Below are 19945 nucleotides of genomic sequence, written 5' to 3'. Positions count from 1 at the left end.
CTGGCCTTCATAGTTTCTGGCGAGAAGTCTGGTGTGATTCTGATAGGTCTGCCTTTATATGTTACTTGACCTTTTTCCCTTACTGCTTTTAATATTCTTTCTTTATTTTGTGCGTTTGGTGTTTTGACAATTATGTGACGGGAGGTGTTTCTTTTCTGGTCCAATCTATTTGGAGTTCTGTAGGCTTCTTGTATGTCTATGGGTATCTCTTTTTTTAGGTTAGGGAAGTTTTCTTCTATGATTTTGTTGAAGATATTTACTGGTCCTTTGAGCTGGGAGTCTTCACTCTCTTCTATACCTATTATCCTTAGGTTTGATCTTCTCATTGAGTCCTGGATTTCCTCTATGTTTTGGACCAGTAGTTTTTTCCGCTTTACATTATCTTTGACAGTTGAGTCAATGATTTCTATGGAATCTTCTGCTCCTGAGATTCTCTCTTCCATCTCTTGTATTCTGTTGGTAAAGCTTGTATCTACAGCTCCTTGTCTCTTCTTTTGGTTTTCTATATCCAGGGTTGTTTCCATGTGTTCTTTCTTGATTGCTTCTATTTCCATTTTTAATTCCTTCAACTGTTTGATTGTGTTTTCCTGGAATTCTTTCAGGGATTTTTGTGTCTCCTCTCTATGGGCTTCTACTTGTTTATTTATGTTTTCCTGGAATTCTTTCAGGGATTTTTGTGTCTCCTCTCTATGGGCTTCTACTTGTTTATTTATGTTTTCCTGGAATTCTTTCAGGCATTTTTGTGATTCCTCTCTGTAGGCTTCTACTTGTTCTCTAAGGGAGTTCTTCACATCTTTCTTGAAGTCCTCCAGCATCATGATCAAAAATGATTTTGAAACTAGATCTTGCTTTTCTGGTGTGTTTGGATATTCCATGTTTGTTTTGATGGGAGAATTGTGCTCCGATGGTGCCATGTAGTCTTGGTTTCTGTTGCTTGGGTTCCTGCGCTTGCCTCTCGCCATCAGATTATCTCTAGTGTTACTTTGTTCTGCTATTTCTGACAATGACTAGACTGTCCTATAAGCCTGTGTGTCAGGAGTGCTGTAGACCCGTTTTCCTCTCTTTCAGTCAGTTATGGGGACAGAGTGTTCTGCTTTCGGGCGTGTAGTTTTTCCTCTCTACAGGTCTTCAGCTGTTCCTGTGGGCCTGTGTCTTGAGTTCACCAGGCAGCTTTCTTGCAGCAGAAAATTTGGTCTTACCTGTGGTCCCGAGGCTCACGTTCGCTCGTGGGGTGCTGCCCACGAGCTCTCTGCAGCGGCAGCAACCAGGAAGACCTGTGCCGCCGTTTCCGGGAGCTTCAGTGCACCAGGGTTCCAGATGGTCTTTGGCTTTTTCCTCTGGCGTCTGAGATGTGTGTGCAGAGAGCAGTCTCTTCTAGTTTCCCAGGCTTGTCTGCCTCTCTGAAGGTTTAGCTCTCCCTCCCACGGGATTTGGGTGCAGAGAACTGTTTATCCAGTCTGTTTCCTTCAGGTTCCGGCGGTGTCTCAGGCAGGGGTCCTGCCACTCCTGGGCCCTCCCCCACGGGAGTCCAGAGGCCTTATACAGTTTCCTCTTGGGCCAGGGATGTGGGCAGGGGTGAGCAGTGTTGGTGGTCTCTTCCGCTCTGCAGCCTCAGGAGTGCCCACCTGTCCAGGCGGTTTGGTCTCTCTCTCACGGGGTCTGGGAGCAGAGCATCTTACTTTTCTACTGCTGTGACAAAGCACAATAACCTGGGACATTTTCCCCCCTTTGATTAGATATTTTCTTTATTTATATTTCAAATGTTATATCCCCTTTCTTGGTATCCCCTCTGGCAACCTCCTATCCCATCCCCTCTCCCCTTGCTTCTATGAGGGTGCTCCCTCATCCACCCACCAACTCCCTTCCTCCTCCCCACCCTAGCATTCCCCTACACTGTGACATCTAGCCTTGACAGGACCAAGGACCTCTCCCCAGCAAGAGAAATTTATAAAAGCAAGCATTTAATTTGGGGGCATGTTTTCAATTTCAGCGGGTGAGTCCATGACCATCATGTTTGGGTATATGACAGAAGGCAAGCTGGAGCACAAACTAAAAGCCTAATGTCAAGATACTAACTGGGAGGCACAGAGAGAGCTAACTAGGAATGGCAGGAGCTTTTGCAATCTCAAACCAACTCCCAGTAACACATCTCCTCCAACAAGGACATACTTCTCAATCCTCCCCAAACACTGGACCAACTGGAGACCAAGTATTCACACAGAAGAACCTATCGAGGCCATTCTCATTGAAACCATTACAGATGGAATGCTACAAAATACTATCTTCTCGTCATAGCTGCTGCACTCAGGAACTCACTGTGTAATGGTAACTACAGAAAACCTATCCTAGACTGGTCCCACATGCATTCCACTGCAGGTGGAGAAGGTGCTCATAAAGTCTCATGTCTTCCCAATGGACTGCCGCGAGTTAAAGAGTGACAGGGGAGAAGGAGCCATATTCCTCAGAAGTATGCCACAGAGTCATTATGCCCACTGAATCAAATAACACTCTACCAATGCTCATGTAGCCTACTCTAATTCAGTATGGTTGGTCACAAAATAATGGACAAAGAGGGAGATGAGGACTTAAGAGATTTGGTGGGGGAAAGAAGGATAACAGAGAGGATAACAGGGACACTGATTACAGAACATTTTATATGTGTGGGAAATCATATAAGAATAAATAATTAAAATTAAAGTTCTAATGATCAATGCTCTTTCAAATATGTATAAAAAGAAAAATCTATCTGGGAAATTGCTCATCTTATCATGTAAGATCAACAGTCTTACTGAAGTGAATACAAAGCTTAGCCCTCAGTCAGCATACGACAATTACATACTCTTAAATAATCAGAAATAAATCAACAGTGACCAATGCTAATCTCATTACTTTCAAAGAGAATTCTCAGGACTTTGTTTCCAGTTGATTGTACACTAATTGAAATGGTTCTTTTATACTAGCAATTGATTTTTTTAAGTGACCTAGCCAATAGTAGAGTCAGAGTCCTTCTACCACCCACTCCAGAAAGCAGCCTTCAATTGAATTATCTCAAACAAACTAATTGTAGAATTCGATGGTGATTCAAAGTTAGTGCGCGCATTTCAAGTGCTTTCTTCTCTTCAGCATTTTTTAATTGGATATTTATTTATTTATTTATTTATTTATTTATTTATTTATTTATTTATATTTCAAATGTCATTCCCTTTCTCAGTTTCCCCTCTGGAAAAGCCCTATCCCATACTCCCTCCTCCTGCTTCTATGAGGGTGCTCCCCTCCCCACCCACCCACTCCCACCTCCCTGCCTTGGCTTTTCCCTATATTAGGGTATTGAGCCTTCCCAGGACCATGGGCCTCTCCTCTCATCAATGTCTGACAAGGCTAACCTCTGCTACATATGCTGCTGGAGCCAAGGGTCCCTTCAAGTATAGTTTTTGGTTGGTGGTTTAGTCCCTGGGAGCTCGGGGTGGGGGTGGAAGAGTCTGGTTGGTTGATATTGTTGTTCTTCCTATGGGTTGCAAACTCCAGCTGCTTCAGTCCTTTCTCTAGCTCCTCCATAGGGGATAAAACATGAGTTAACTGTATTGTGTTTTGATGGCTGCTACATTGCTATACCAAATAGAGAAGCTGTTGATTATGAAATATTAGTACCACAGGCCTGGGGCCACGACTACTATGTGTAACAGAATCATGTGAAGGATTTAGTATACAGGGTTCCCTACATAAAATAAGAATATCATCTCTGCCCGAATATAGTACACTATGATCACTAGAAAATGCTATCATATGAATGGTTATTTCATACTTTAAGTATGGCTCTGATTTCTTCTCTTTCAATAAGAAAGTAAAATTTACTTAATACATAAAGATATTTTCATGAAGAAGTTTTAATCCATATTAAGCAATATTTAATAGAAACTTGGTGCTCTTAAATTAGAGTGGTTAGGTTTGAGGAAACAAAATACTAATTAATGGAATGCATCTTGCATTCCAAAATGAAAACATGCAAATCGGGTTGGGGATTTAGCTCAATGGTAGAGCGCTTGCCTAGCAAGCGCAAGGCCCTAGGTTCGGTCCCCAGCTCTGCAAAAAAAAAGAAAAAAAGAAAGAAAACATGCAAATCAATTTCTAAGTAGCAAACCATCAACTGTTCTAAATAGTACTCAGAGGTTGGTATTTGAGCTTCTGCCAGCATTTTCATTTAAAAATGATAGATGTGTAATGTTTAAACACACTTTGTTACAGATGCAGCGCTGTGCTCTCCTCAGGAAGAGGCTGGGAATGCAAACTGAAGAGCAGTCCTGTAATCTGAGCAAAGCTGGATCCAGGTGGAAGACGGACAGGTAACAGGTAACTCTCTTTCGTCCTCGGTTCCTGTTCGCATTGCAGAAGAGTTTTTAGGTAGTGAGAAAGCATTGAGGTTCTGAGATGGTCTCTGAGGAACTGACTATCTCACTATAGCCTGACTACTCTATGTATTAAGCCTTATCACTATCCATTGAAGAACAGAGCGTAAAGATAGGGACTGTACTTATTAAACATATTAAGATTATTTATACTAAAACCTCTTTCTAGGAGGTTTTTAATCTCATTGTAAATTATATTTTAACCACAATATTTTTAATTTAAAAATGTCGTTATTGTAAGGAATTTGCAAACCAATTTTTAAATATCCCATGTAGCAAGATTAGCCAAACCAAAGTTTATTCATCTCAATGAACTTTGGTACAGTTAGGACAGCCATTCAGAAACTTTAGAGCTTCAAGGTGGATTTCAAAAATTCAGTAGTAATTATAATTTTATGTATTTTCTGTCACAAAAAGAAACAAAATTTATGATAGATTTAAAGATTAAAAAACAAAGCTTTATATCTTCTTTCATAATTCACATAGACTTTAACCTTATCTGCAGATCTTATCCTAAATGTATATGCAGTGTTAAGCGAATGTACATCCGGGTACAATATAACACACACAAAGCACGAGAGAGAATTAATCATGGCTGAAAAGGAAGGGTGTGAGGCAGATAAAGGCTATCTCTGGGCAGTCCTCCTCAGGTTAACTTTCCTAAGAAACTTCTAATCTGTAATCTGTCCCCTAAATGGTCCATTCTGTTGGCGTTTTCTGGTCACTGCTAGGCTTCTTCCTGACTCTTCAGGATATGGGCAAAGTTGTTGCTCATTCCTTTCCAATGTAACTCAGCTTTTTTTCTGTGAATGCAGGTTTCAGTATTGGTAGCAAATGTCCTTACTCAGTCTTTTACCTGCCAATACTTCCAATCTGCACAGAAACCAATTTCAGTTATAATACCTATAAGGCTCTATTTCTCATAATTATCTACATGAATCATTCATTTCATAATCACTGTCATAATCCATGTGCAACTTTTACTCTTTCTCCACAAAGTCCATGTTCCATAATATAGCCAAATATCTTTATAAAATATTAATCGGTGACAAGACAAGGCTGCCCACTCTCTCCCTATCTACTCAATATACTACTTGAAGTTCTAACCAGGGCTATAAGACAACAAAAGGAAATTAAGTGGGTGCAAATTAAAGAAGAAGTCAAAGTATCAGTATTTGCAGATGATATGATAGTATATATGAGCAACCCCCTAAATTCCACCAGAGAAGTCCTACAGCTGATAAACAATCTCAGCTAAGTGGCAGAGTATAAAATTAACTCAATTAAGTAGTCCTCCTTTATACTAATGATAAATGGGATAAAAACGAAATTAGGGAAACAACACCCTTTACAATAGCCACAAATAGCATACATCTTGGTGTAACACTTATTAAGCAAATAAAAGATCTGTATGACAAGTACTTCAAATTCCTGAAGAAAGAAATTAAAGTAGCCCTCAGGAGACACAAAATCTCCCATGCTCATGGATTGGTAAGATTAACATAGTAAAAATGGTCATCTTACAAAGAGCAGTATATAGATTCAATGCATCGAAATTCCAACACAACTCTTCACATATATTGAAAGAGAAATTCTCAAATTCATGTGGAAAACAAAACAAACAAACAAGCAAACAAACCAAGGATAGCCAAAACAACTCTCAACAATAAACGATCTCTTGGGAGAATCATGCCTGTTCCCTAACTTCAAGCTCTATTACTTTGAAATAGTGATAATTGTGTCTCTGTATACGGTATTAGTACAAAGGCAGGCAGGTAAACCAATGGAATAGAATCAAAAAACCAGAAATAAACCCAAACACCTATGGGTACTTGATCTTTGAAAAGGAAGACAAAAACATTTGGTGGAAAAAAGAAAGCATCTTCAATAAATGGTGTTTGTCTAACTGGTGGTCTGTATGTAGAAGAATAAAAATAGACCCATATTTATTATCTTATACATCAAGTACCTCTACATAAAACCAGATATACTAGAATAATATAGAGAGTATAAGTATAAGTATAATAGAAGAGAAAGTGGGAAATCACCTTGAATCCATTGGCACAGGGGAAATTTTTCTGAATAGAACATCAATGGTTCAAACTCTAAGATCAATAATTGATAAATGGGACCTCATGAAAATGAAACGCTTCTGTAAGGCAAAGAATACTGTCAATAGGACAAATTGGCAGCCTAGAAATTGGGGGGATATCTTCCCTAACCCTATATCTAATAGAGGGCTAATATCCAAAATATATAAAGAACTCAAGAAGTTAACTTCCAAAAAACCAAATAACACAATTTTAAAAATGGGGTAGAGAGCTGAACAAAGTATTCACAACAGATAATTTTTAAATGGCAGAGAAGCACTTAAAGAAACGTTCAAAGTCCTTAGTCATCAGAGAAATGCAAATTAAAATGACCCTGAAGTTCCACCTCATATCATTCAAAATGGCTAAGATCAAAAACTCAAGTGACAGCACATAGATAGGATGTGAAAAAAGAAAAACACTCCTCCATTGCTGAAGAGATTGTAAACTGGTACAACCATTCTAAAAGTCAATCTGGTGTTTCCTCAGAAAATTGGAAATAATTCCACCTGAAGACCCACCAATACTACTCCTGGGCATATGCCCAAAACATGCCCCACCATATCACAAGGACATATGATCCATCCTCTTTGTAAGCAGTCTTATGCATAATAGCCAGAAGCTGAAAACAACCCAGATGTCCCTTAACTGAAGAATGGATACAGAAAATGTAGTTCATTTACACAATGGAATACTACTCAGCTATTAAAAACGAGGACATCATGAATTTTACGGGAAATTGATAGAATGAGAAAATATCATCCTGAGTGAGGTAATCCAGACCAAAAATGATATGGATGGTATGTACTCACTGATAAGTGGTTATTAGATAAAATATACCGAATACCTAGGATACAACCTGTCAGATCTTAAGGAGTTTAACAAGAAGGAAGTCACAGATGAGGATGCTTCAATCCCACTTAGAAGAGAGAACAAAATAATCATGGAAGACAGAAGGAATGAAGGACCTTGGTAGAATGTTTGAGATGGAGAGAAAAGGGGGATTAGGATCAGGTACAGGGGGAGAGGATGAGGAGTGAAGCCCAGAGGGGCAGAAAAAGGAATGGAAATATGCAGCCTCCGGCATGCGAAGTTGGGGGTGGGCTCTAGAAAGTTCCAGATACCTGGGGTGTAAGAGACTCTCAGGACTCCATGGGGTGACCTTAGACAAAATGCCTCCTGGTGTAACCTTAGTGGGAGAAAGAACTCAAAGAGTCTATCTCCAGTAGAAACACAGGGTCTCAAGTGGACATACAGGGTTACCAATCCACAGTCAAAATTTCTGATCCAGAACTGTTTCTGTCTAAAAGAACTACAGGGACAAAAAAAAATGGAGAAGAGGATGAAGTGACTGGCCCACCTCCTGAGAAGGCACACAGGTCTGACACTATTTACTGATGCTATGTTATACTTGCAAACTGGGGGCTAGTATGGCTGACCTCTGAGAGGCCCTACCAGCAACTGACTGAGACTCAGATACTTACACCTAATCATTGAACTGAAGTTGGGGGCCCCTGTGGTTGAATTAGGGAAAGATAGAAGAAGCTCAAGGGAGGGCAACCTCATAGGAAGACCAGCAGTCTCAAGTGATGTGGACTCCTAAGAGCTCCTAGAAACTGAGCAGCATACTAGGCTGGTTCAAGGCCTTTGGCACATACATAACAGAGGACCTCCTGGTCTGACCTCAGTGGGAGAAGATGTGCCGAATCCTCAAGAGACTTGAGGCCCCATGGAAGATACCTGGTGAGGGGGAAGAGAGGGAGCACCCTCTTGGAGGCAAGAATGAGGAGGAAGGGGATGACAAACTGAGGGGGGAGAAACCAAGAAGTGGGGGCAACTGCTAGAATGTAAATAAAATAATTTAAAAACCATAAATCAAGTTCAACATCTTCTTCCTCCATTTAGAATAAAAGTTCCTAGAATGTACGACATTCTCCCAAGCACGCTCATGCCTGCCTCCACTGTCCATTCTCCCCGCTGCAGCCTTGTGGATCTCTGCTCCTTGAAGAGGATAAACTTTCTCTCAGTCCTTTCACCCTGAGTTCTCACCAATTCTCCTGATTGCTTCACTTCAGCCCAGCAGCACACTCTACCTAAGCTCTCTTCTCAGTCGGCTGGGTTTCTTTGTAATTCTTGCCAGTGATTGTTATGCTTGTTCTGAACTTTCATTATTCTCAGAATGCAAACCCACTGAGACTAGGAGTCTACTTGGGCTCACTGTTGTGTAAATCTACTACAAAATTATGAACTTAAAAGGTATACTCAAGTCAAGTACATTTAATAAAACAACTGTAGAAACATCAAAAAGTTGGGCATTTCAATATAAAAATCTCTTAGACCCACCTGCTTAGTGATTAATTGCAGATGTCAGAGAAAAAGAGGTCACAGCTCAAGCAGGCCAAAACACAGGTGTTTCAGAAATGACATATGGATATAATTATTACTAATATTTTTGCTGGCCAAGAATATGGATAGACTATTATTGTATAATCGTATAAAGACAAAAGGCAACGGGAACATTAATCTCACTTATAAAAATGTAGCAATTTGCCATAGCACAGTTACAAATGTGGCTAACATCAATTCTAACACAAACAACTTTTATGGGAATACTTACTTGATCATCTATATCTATGGATTAGGGTGTGAAATATGTCCCAATGTCTGTGCCCTCACTTAACCTACACTACTCCCAAAGTAATGACTTCTCACACCAGAAGATAGCCTTTCTGAACCTTCTCCACAGATGACATCAGCGATCTTGGTAACCGTCCTTTGCCATTGCATAAGACACCAGTCCCCATGCGGGGCATACAGATGATTAGGAATCAGTCAGGCAAAATGAAACCTTTTCTTCCTCTGCAGGAAAGTCAGCGTAGGAAGCAGTATTTTCTAAGACACAATAGGTTAATGTTTCACTGATACCTACTGAGGGTATGAATTTCTGGGATCTTTTATAAAAATCTAACATTCAGCCATATCTTCCCAACAGACTTGACATTCAGACCTCAAAGGCAGTATACATTTGACACTTTCTCATAATTCTATAACGAAAGTGAAGGTTGGACAATTTGACAGCTGCATGCCCATAATATTGAAGGCATGGAGTGCAATCTAAACAGCGTCTTAGAAACAAGGTTTCCCTGCAAAACACTGAAAAGGGTATGGTTTTTGATATCTTTGTAACAAGGATTTAGCCATGTTATGATGCAGAGCAACAAATCAGTGATGCATTTTCCACAGTGCTTTTATGAACCCAGGAAGACGGGAGACTTACTCATTCCTGTGTGTGTATGTGTGTGTGTGTGTGTGTGTGGGGTGTGGTATGTGCGTGTGTGTGTGTATGTGTGTGTGTATACGTGTGTGCGTGTGTGTGTGTGTATAGATTTAAACACTTGCCTAATTAAAGAACAGCTATAAACATATTAGGAACCACAAAGTTTTTCATATATACATACATGTCATATATTATAGATGAATAGGAGATAGAAAGATGATAGGCATAGGTTGATAGATAAATAATGGATAATAGAGAACGGCTTGATTGCATGTCTACTTTATACCTATATTTATGTTTATCCTACTACACACAATTATCACTGCATCTCTAGATGACTTATTTAACTGTCTATAATAATCAAAGGAATAATGAGATAAGATGTGCCGATGACTGGCTTTGGCATCCATGTGGTGGGCAAACCGAGATAGGCAACTGTAGGAGGTCAGTGCTTAGAGACACTGACCACAGTAGATCCAGAATTACAGGGTCTGCTGTCAAAGGCAGCCAGTGATTAGAGAAATTATTCAGCAGACATTCTTCTGAGGTAACAAAGCTTAACTTACTGAGGCTGGCACTCTCTGTGGGCAGCAAAAACATTACAAACTCTTTTAACTCTTTTGGGCTTGTGAGAAAGAGAAGGAAAGAGAAAAGTCCCACACTCACACACACAGCCACACACGGACAAACACACACATACACAGACACACAAACAGACACACACATACACAGACACACAAACAGACACACACATACACAGACGCACACATACACACACTGAATGGACAAGCCAAAAGGCAGAGTCCAATAATTTTTACAAATATTCACACATGTACATCCACACATGCATCCAGACCTACAGACAGACAGACATAGTCACACATAGAATGGCTAGAGGAAAGCTCTAGCAAGCAGGCTGCAAGTATTCCACAATAATATACATAAAGACACACAATTAGTGGATGGGAAGAACAATGTTCCAATCTGCAATCGCACAAACTTTACACATACACATGTAATTGATAGATGGGAGAAACTATGCCCCAACCACACCATACAATACATTATTCTTTTTCCACAGCTTACATAACCCAGCAAAATCTTTCAAACAATCTACAATTACAATGTGATTACATTTTAGTTTTCTTTTAGTGAATGATTATGAAACAATAGTTTGTTTTCCAATAACTTTGCAAGAAATTACATTATGTAATACAGGTAAAGAAAACAAATTATTCTTAAAAAAAACCCACGTATATTCATAACAAAGAAACTTGTTATAGATTAACAAAATGTAAGCAAACAAGATAGTTTTTTTCAGCCAGTTTCTCTCACTGGCAGGCAGCAATTTGCAGTTACAAAGAAAGAAGTAATTATGTCATTATTTATCTTTGAAAGTAATCTTGTAAGAATCTTAAAAGAATCATAAATCTAAACTTTTATATAAAATCAGTCATATCAATCTTAAATCCACAAAATGCATATCTACTCATCAGCAATTCTTAATAAATCACATCAGGATGCTGAGGGCAAAAATGGGAATAAGAAATAAATCATCACCAGTTCAGCTTCAGTGAGGGTCACGCCACCCAGTGCTGTCATTGTTCTTGTTCCCTGACCATAAAGGGTCCCTAGCTTAACTAATAAGAGTAGCCTTTCTGAACTTCAGATTCAGAATTTTTACATCAGAGACACATCTCAAATTAGCTTCACTAACAACTATTTTTTTCCAAATATTTTCTAAGGGTGGTAGTTATTTTTGAAAATCTACGTCTCTTAATTTCTTCTTTAGGGTGATAAGAGAATCATAATCTACTCCAGGAGCGATGCCTCTAAGAAAGCAAGCATTAGTCTTGTGAACACCAGAGATACTGCCCAGGGAGCGACTGGAAGCCCCTTTAAAATGTCCATATAATTCTTAGATTAAGAGAGATGTGAGGGCAGCAAGCAGGGCAGAACACCATAGCAGCATAAAGCCCTCAGGAAACATAGTCCTCAGGGCCGAGACATACCCAGGCCCACCCATGTTTCTGAGGTAACCAGGGGCTTGCATTCCAAGAGTTCTAAAGCCATTTGTTGTTCCTCCTGTGTGGCCCTCAGCAAAGATCATTGCATCTCTACTTTTGCACTCAAAGAAAACCTTGTCCACACACTGGGTCATTTGTCAGGCATTATAGAAGTCAGATGTTTTTTGTCTTGCAGTACAATGAGCTGATTATTACCATTCTGCTACATTGTCAACTGTGTGCTATAGTTCCAAACAACACACACTTACAAACCACTCAGTGCCACTTGTCAAACACACTTTGACAAACAAAGGCAATCACTCTGGCAGCTGCAGGTCTTCATCTGTGTTGGTTGCTGTTGACTTGGAACTGGTTTTGCAGAGCTAACCCACATCCCAATATCACCAAGCAATATCTTGTGCATACAGGGGACTTAAGACATGCCAATTAGACTCCACATGGACAGCATGCCTGATGGAGTCTTTCAACCCAAGTTGTTGTTGAGTCAAAATGAGATTTCCGTTTTGTACCAGGACAACTACAGTATATGTGTGTTTGGTCCTCTACAAAGTTTTAATTTCCTATACCCTGACTGATTGCCAGGACACTTGACCACAAATCTTCACACTAAGGTCTTTTCCTAAGGAAAAATGTACAGAAATATGTAATAAAAGTGCAATCAGCCTGGGCATTCAGTCGCTAATATATTGATTTTGAGCCACCAGAAACTCAGGAAGTAAAATAATACCCTAAGTTTTCTTGAGGTCTCAGTAGTTTCCCTTTGGGCCGAGATGAATTTCAGCTGCAAGTGTTCTTGTTTCTGTGGAGAACAAAATTTCCAAGCAGGAGGAAACTTGTCAGGATGAGTTCCTGGTAAATTCGGGAGGTGTAGTCACAGATGGTCTGCAAACTACTGCTTCTGGACAGCAGATCTCCAGGTGACCTCTGCCCACAATTTGCCCCTCCTCACGGTTGCTTCAGCTCCTGCTGGAACTGCAAAGCTTTCTGTCTCCAGACATACCTCAGCATGTGGGTCACTGGCAGCATAATGTAACTGCTTCACCTTGGAGCCTAGTCTTTGAAGGAAATGTTTTTAGCTTTACCTACGTGAAGGACTTAGGTTTGCTCTCAGATATTCCTCATATGCTTTACTCTGATGCTTATTTTTTTTTCTGAAAAGAACTTGCCCCTGGTGCTGACAAACAAAGGAGTTGTGGAGGTATCACGGCACGTGCAAATGGATGAGCAATGCAGGGCTCAGTGCCTCCTAGGAGAAAGCCAGTCCTTTAAACACTAGCCTCTGTGTTCCCTTCACATAGACTGTCACTGGATTTAGAGGCTCATGAACTGAGTTCAAATAACTGTCTCTGGGGAACCTAAATGACGACAGTCATACACGTCAGTCAAATAGACCCCACATGCAAATAAAACTCAGAACTATTTGGATTTTCTTTAGTATCATACGGAAAATGATCAATTATCTACACCAACCTCTGATTAAAATGAAGATGTATTCGTTCATAAATGACTACAGAACGATTACAACTTAAGGAATAATCCTTCTTATAAAAAAGTAATGCAAAATATGCAGTGTGAATGTTATTTATAATATGTAACACATTGTTCTAATTAATAAATAGCTTTAATGCAATATTCTTTTGTGTAATTATCATAATATGGCTTATATATTATATGTTAAACCCAGCAATGTATATGACATAAAAGATCAAATGGAAATATTTAATGAGCACACACCAGTGAGACTATATACCTAATATGTATAATGTGAAAAATATAAATAGCAGAAATGAAGGCCATTTATTTATAAGCTAAGTTTTGTTAAGGATGCTGCAATGTTTATGACAATGTTCATATAGTTATATGAAAGGATTTTCTGGCTTTTGTGGTCTGATAGATGTTTTCTTTAGTGATCGTAGTTGTCCCTAGACTTACAGCTTCATGACTGAAAATGAATGTACCCTGAAAAATTCACTACTGAAGTGGAAGGGGTAAAGACCTGCTTGTCACAGATGCACACTGTTCACACATACCATTGGAACTGAGTTTAAATGATGATGACTTTACAAAGTATTTCTGGAACAAGAAATATAAGTAAATCATTCTGAAGATCAACATAGGTGGATATAGGACACACTTAGTAATCAAATATGTTAAAAAGCATTCACATACCATTTAAAGCTGATAATAAAATAGAGATCAATATAAAATATAATAAAATTAATATAATAAAAATTTAAAAACCTGTACTTACCTGGATCACATGCTTCAGTTTGTCAATTATCTGATTTACCACAGGATCAGTTCCTCTGACTCTGACTTCAGGATTTGCAGACTGGGCTTTGACGCCATTTCCAACCACACGCTGAGCATAGCTAATGGAGGGAAAAGAGAAGAGTCATGATTTGCAGACTGGCCAGGAGCATCTTCAGAGCACCTTGAAACACCTGGTTTGGAATTTCATTCTCTGGGAACAGACATGAGGGCTGTGCTTCCCAGAACGTAGATGGATGAGCCATTGTGCCATTCTACTGAGGGGACATGACTATAGGGAAAATAACAAAAGATGGATTCAGCTTGTAACTGTGTTTAACAACATGATATATAGTGTGTGAGTGAATGTGGGTGCATGGGCATGTGTGTGTGTGTGTGTGTGTGTGTGCATGCATGTGTGTGTGATGTTAATAACTCTGACAATTCTGGCTGAATAACATGTGTTTATACCAACAATATCCATGTCAATTTATTTTATGTAGTACTTAGATAATCCCCAGTATAATACACACACAAATACACACAAACACACACAAACACACACAAACATGCACATATTCACACATATATAAACATGCATTTAGACACGCAAGCCAAAATTACTGAGTTTACAATGAAATAAAATCCACAAAATCTTTTGTAGATATAGGAATATATGAAATAATCTACCTCAAGTAATATAGAAAAATTAGTAATGGGATTATTTCACAGGCAGTAGAAAATATATAAATTAATCAGTCCCTAAAATGTATCAATTCCGACTCTATTCAACATTCTGTACCAATAAACTTGGTGAAAAAGGAGGTGAAATAGTTGTTCTCAAAATGTTCCTTACCAACCTAGGAATATAGAATGTCAATACTAATTAAATCATTCACTGATACATTCATTCATTTAATTTTACCGGATTTCAAATTCCATAGTAGAATCCAGTCATATAACTACACTTGTTTTCTGGACAGTATACTGTATTTATATAAGTAATATAAGTAATCTCTGATAGTTTTCTTGTATTAATGACAAGGATAACACCCCTGAAAGGAAAATGGAAAAGGGATGTGAACAGCATGAAAGTTTATGAAATCAACTAATATCATTAAGGATGCATTTACTTTGGGAAATGGTTCATTTGTTCTAATTAGAACATTTTCCTTTATTTAGTTTTTAAAATTGTTTTGCTTATTTATATTACAAATGTTACCTCCTTCCCAGATACCCCTTCAAGAGTTCTTCACCCCATTCCCCATTCCCTTTCTTCTGAGAGGGAGCTCCTATGTACCCCACCCCCACCCTACCTTCTACTCAACCTCCATCTGCACGCACCTTGCCTGGGACATCAAGTCTCTACAGGATTAGGCACATCCTTTCCCACTGAGGCCAGACAAGGCAATCCTCTGCTACATATGTGCTAGGGGCTATGGGCCAGCCCATGTACACTCTTTGGTTGGTGGCTTGGTCTCTGGGAACTCCCAGGAGTACAGGATAGATGATACTTATCATTTTATAGTAGAAAATGATGCATGATTTTCTTCACAAATCTCAGTAAACATTCAGGTTTGTCAGAGAAATAGCAGCCATTACTGGAAGGCTGCCAAATGACTTATACAACTTATTCTAAGAACACAACCACAGTTACAGCAATAGAATGCAATGCTCACTCTCAACTTCAGTGAAGCTATTAATTAGCTCACATTCCTATCCCTTCACAGACCAGCAAGAATTTTAACATGTACTGAGGGTAGCTGGTGTTAATCTAAGGAACTTCTTGTTTTAAGTGTTTTCATTATCAGTTTTATGTTACTCTTGATTAATTAAATAAGGCCAAGTAAAATTTATCAGAATTATGACTGATGAGGAATCACATTCAGCTACTTTATAATTAAATATTTTTTATTTATTATTATTCTCTTATTTGTATAGTAAAACATTATAAAATATAATAAAAATCAGTGAAATATGGTTTACTGAAAGCAATTTCTTCCTTGTTTTGTAAGAGTAATAACAGTATGACATATGGTCTAATATTCATGCTACAATAGTTCAAGTGAAAAAGATGGGTGATATCAAGTGTTGGCAAGAACACAATGTGACTAGAACTCTCTTCCACTGTAGCATCTGTCAGTCTGTTCTAGTGAAGTTGTGATTCATTCATGCTCATTGTGGTACTGTATTTCCTTCATATATACTTCCATTTATTTGTGTGTGACAATATTAATGGTACAAAGGAAACAGTAAAATAACAAAATTAAATAAAACCCAATTACATTAAAAAAGACTGACAAGTTACACAGACTAAAATAAAGGATGATAAAAATATACTTTATGATTTATTATATTTTGAAAAGCAACCACCTTCAAAATATGTATTATATTTTGAAGACCGAGTCACTTTCAAAGACATCCACGACCAGTGGCTCTCAATTGTGGGTCGGGACTCCATTTTGGATCAAAGAACCTTTTCATTGGAGCCCCCCAAAGACCATCAGAACAAATATTTATATTACAATTTATAATAGAGGCAAAATTACAGTGATGAAGTAGCAATGAACATAATTACATGGTTAGGACATCAGCAAAAGATGAGGAACTGTATTAAAAATCACAGCATTAAGAAGGTCAAGAATAGGACATTAAGTGTAGGGATGAGGTTGCTGTCCCACAGTAAAACTGACCCAGAATTGTTCCCATCTGAAAGAACTGCAGTGACAAAAATGGAGAAGAGACTGAGGGACAGGAGGTCCAGTGACCAGTGCAAATTGAGATCCAGCTCAAGAGGACGTCTAAGGCCTGACACTATCATTAATTCTATGGCGTGTTTACAAACAGGAGCCTAGCATGATTGCCCTCTGAAAGGACGAATGAGCTGCTGAAATAGTTAGATCCAGGTACTTACACACAACCAATGGACAGAAGCCAAGGACCCTTGTGGTAGAATTAGGGGAAAGCTGGAAGAAGCTGAGGAGGAGAGTGATCCTGTAGGAGGACCAGCAGACTCAACTAACCTGTACCCCTGAGATTGCTCAAATGCTGATCTACCAACCAGGCAGCACACACCAGCTGATATGAGGCCCCCAACACGTATACAGCAGAGGACTGTAGGGTCTTGACTCAGTGAGAGAAGATGCACCTAACCCTCAAGAGACTTGGGGCCCCAAGGAGTGGGGAGTTATGGTGTGGTAGAGGTTGGGGAGTGGGAGCATCCTCTTAGAGATGGGGGAGGAGGTATGGAATGTGTAACAGTCAGAGGGCATATCTGCAGGGAGTTAAAGATTAAAATGTAAAATAAAAGATGTAATAATAATAATAATAATAATAATAATAATAATAATCAGAAAAACAACAGAAAAGAAAGGTTAAGAACCACGGCCGTAGAGAGGAACAGCATTCACCTTTTTGACTTGATCTTGATTAATCAAGATGCTTATTAAAATAAAAGAGGACTGGGCTAAAAGGTGAGATTTGGACACTCTACTATAAGTTATATGTATATATTTTTAAAAAATATACTTAAATATTCTGTTATTTCTTATAGAATTCATAAAAATATTTTTTCATTAAGCAATTGTTAGATAAACAATACATAGGCAAATATATCAATGATTCATAATGGTGCATGTTCATCGTACCTGATACTGTGTTACATCAGGACATTTCCATGCACTATGCACTGTACAGTAAGCATGTCTACCTCACAGTTGCCCCTCCTCATCTATGCCCTCCCCTTCCAGCCAGACCCTTCTGTTACCCAGACAGTCTCACGTCTAACGTCTTGCCATAGATTCATACACAGAAAGAAATATTTCCATCATCACTAAACAAATGATTGAGGAGTCCAGTTTGAATTTAAAACCTTCTCCCATTGACAAATTTAGATGCACAAATATGTTTTTTAAATTAAATAAAACTTTCTAACAAATGTGTTTAATTTCATTATGAAATTTCTATACATCATTATTTCTTTTTTTCTGAATGTAACAGTAATGAGAAAACATTTCAAGCATTCTCGTGGTAGTATTTAAATAGATTTGAATACAAGTTAACATTTCATTGAGAAGAAACAGAGGGAATATTTTTTAAATAGGGAAGTAAAAGCCCCACCAGATGTGCTAATTTTTTCTCAGCAGAAGTGGTAATGAATGCTAACAATGTACTGGAGTACTCACTAGAAGGAGGACTTGTCCCCATCAACGGGGACAAAGGCAAACACACCTGTATACCCTCATGTGTGCACACATGCCTGAGTGTGCATGCATTACAAAAGACTAAATGTTGATTAATAAGAGTTCAGTTCTCTCTATACTGGACACTGACGACATAAATTAAGTGCCAATAAGTCTATGAACAGTGTGTTACTAGGAAATATTAGTGTGATTCCTGACTTGACTGGCAATGCCTACTTGAAACCACTCTCATAACTTGTTGACTGGCAGATCCTAGTTTTGTAGAATGCAATACAATTTGATGCGGATTCATTCCAGAATTATAGTATTTTGATATATTGTTACAAAATTTCTGGTGAGAAGTCCAGAATCTGACTCTGAGATATAAACAACTTCAAATGATCTATCACGGATGTTATCGCCAGGTCAACTGCTACAGGACGCAAAGCATGATGGCGGTTAGCTATGAGCAAGGCACTTGGTCAGATGTTTCTCCTTACCCAAACTGCAGTATATATCAGCAGTTAAAAATCATAAATGGAAATATAATTGCTGCTATTATTTTTGTTGTTTCCACTATAAATTACCTTTAAACCCTCTCCTTCCTGTCTTTCTCTTTTCTGGTAGCAAATACAATGTAAATACTGATAGTTTTGCCTAAGGATTTCTTCTTAGAAATCTTGCCTGAACATCACTGCTGAGTGCTGTTCTGTGAATGGTCCAGCTGTATAACATTTTTCTCGACATGCAAAGTCTAATTTTGAAACCTCAGACTAGAAAGAATTCTCATGACTGACTTTATGATCCAGATTTATGGAAATAACCTTTTATGGTAGATTGATGCTCACAGGAGCTTTAGAGAATAAAGACAATCGTAGAGTCAATTTGCAATGATTAAACTTTTTATGGTTTTTCAATCTCACTTCAATTGTTAGGACATATAACAATTTTCAAAATACGAGCTACCATTTATTTAGCTTTGTAATTACATATGTCATATCTCAATACAATATTTTATTTCTGATTGCTGATATCAAAATAAATATAATTAATCAAGTGAGATCATATTTTGGAATTGTTATTATTTATAAATAACTAATTTCTGTCATGAATGCGATGGCTTGTGATTTGTTTTAGATGGTGATAATATTATTTTTAAAAATCATTTTATGCTTTACAAATAATGAACTTTCAGCACACCACTGTAATTAAACAATTAAGAAAAAGTATATTTAGGAAGACTAGAAAGCATGGACACATGAAAAACTAGATATGACTATGTCTTCAGCCTCACTTTCTTTGGCAAGGTACAAATCACTGCTTACCAGTTTAGCCATGAGAGCCATGGGGAAGCAGTTTTATAGCAGTTTATAAAATAATCATCTGTGCGAGCCAGACAGAAGGTACGTCAACACATGAAGCACGTGAACGACTGGAGCCAGAAGGAAGCCGCACTTCAGAAAACATTACATAAACAATGCTGTACATACATTTGCCTCTAAATGAAGCATGAACACTTTCAAGCCAAATCCAAAATTACATTTAAAAGAAAAGATCATCTACCATGATCAAGTAAACTTCATCCTAAAGATTCAGAGATGGTTTAACATACAGAAATTGATAAATCTAACCTACCAAAAACAGACTGATCATAAACCACATGATCATCTCATTAGGTGCAGAAAGTCATTTGACAAAATCCAACACCACTTTATGA

At 38.3% G+C, this 19945-nt stretch overlaps 1 protein-coding gene across 1 annotated transcript in view; it reads right to left on the bottom strand.

The window, feature by feature from the left end:
- Gpc5 (glypican 5) overlaps positions 1 to 19945 on the bottom strand; it is a 1404282-nt gene that overhangs the window by 907126 nt on the left and 477211 nt on the right. Inside the window, 1 exon segment of the mRNA NM_001107285.2 lies at positions 14049 to 14169. Within this exon segment, the coding sequence (NP_001100755.2) occupies positions 14049 to 14169 (121 nt within the window).

The sequence above is a fragment of the Rattus norvegicus genome, chromosome 15 (genome assembly GCF_021556685.1).
Source record: "Rattus norvegicus strain SHRSP/BbbUtx chromosome 15, alternate assembly SHRSP_T2T, whole genome shotgun sequence".
Classification (NCBI taxonomy): Eukaryota; Metazoa; Chordata; class Mammalia; order Rodentia; family Muridae; genus Rattus; species Rattus norvegicus.
Note: the sequence above shows the minus strand (reverse complement) of the source record. Positions and strands in the feature narration are given on the sequence as shown.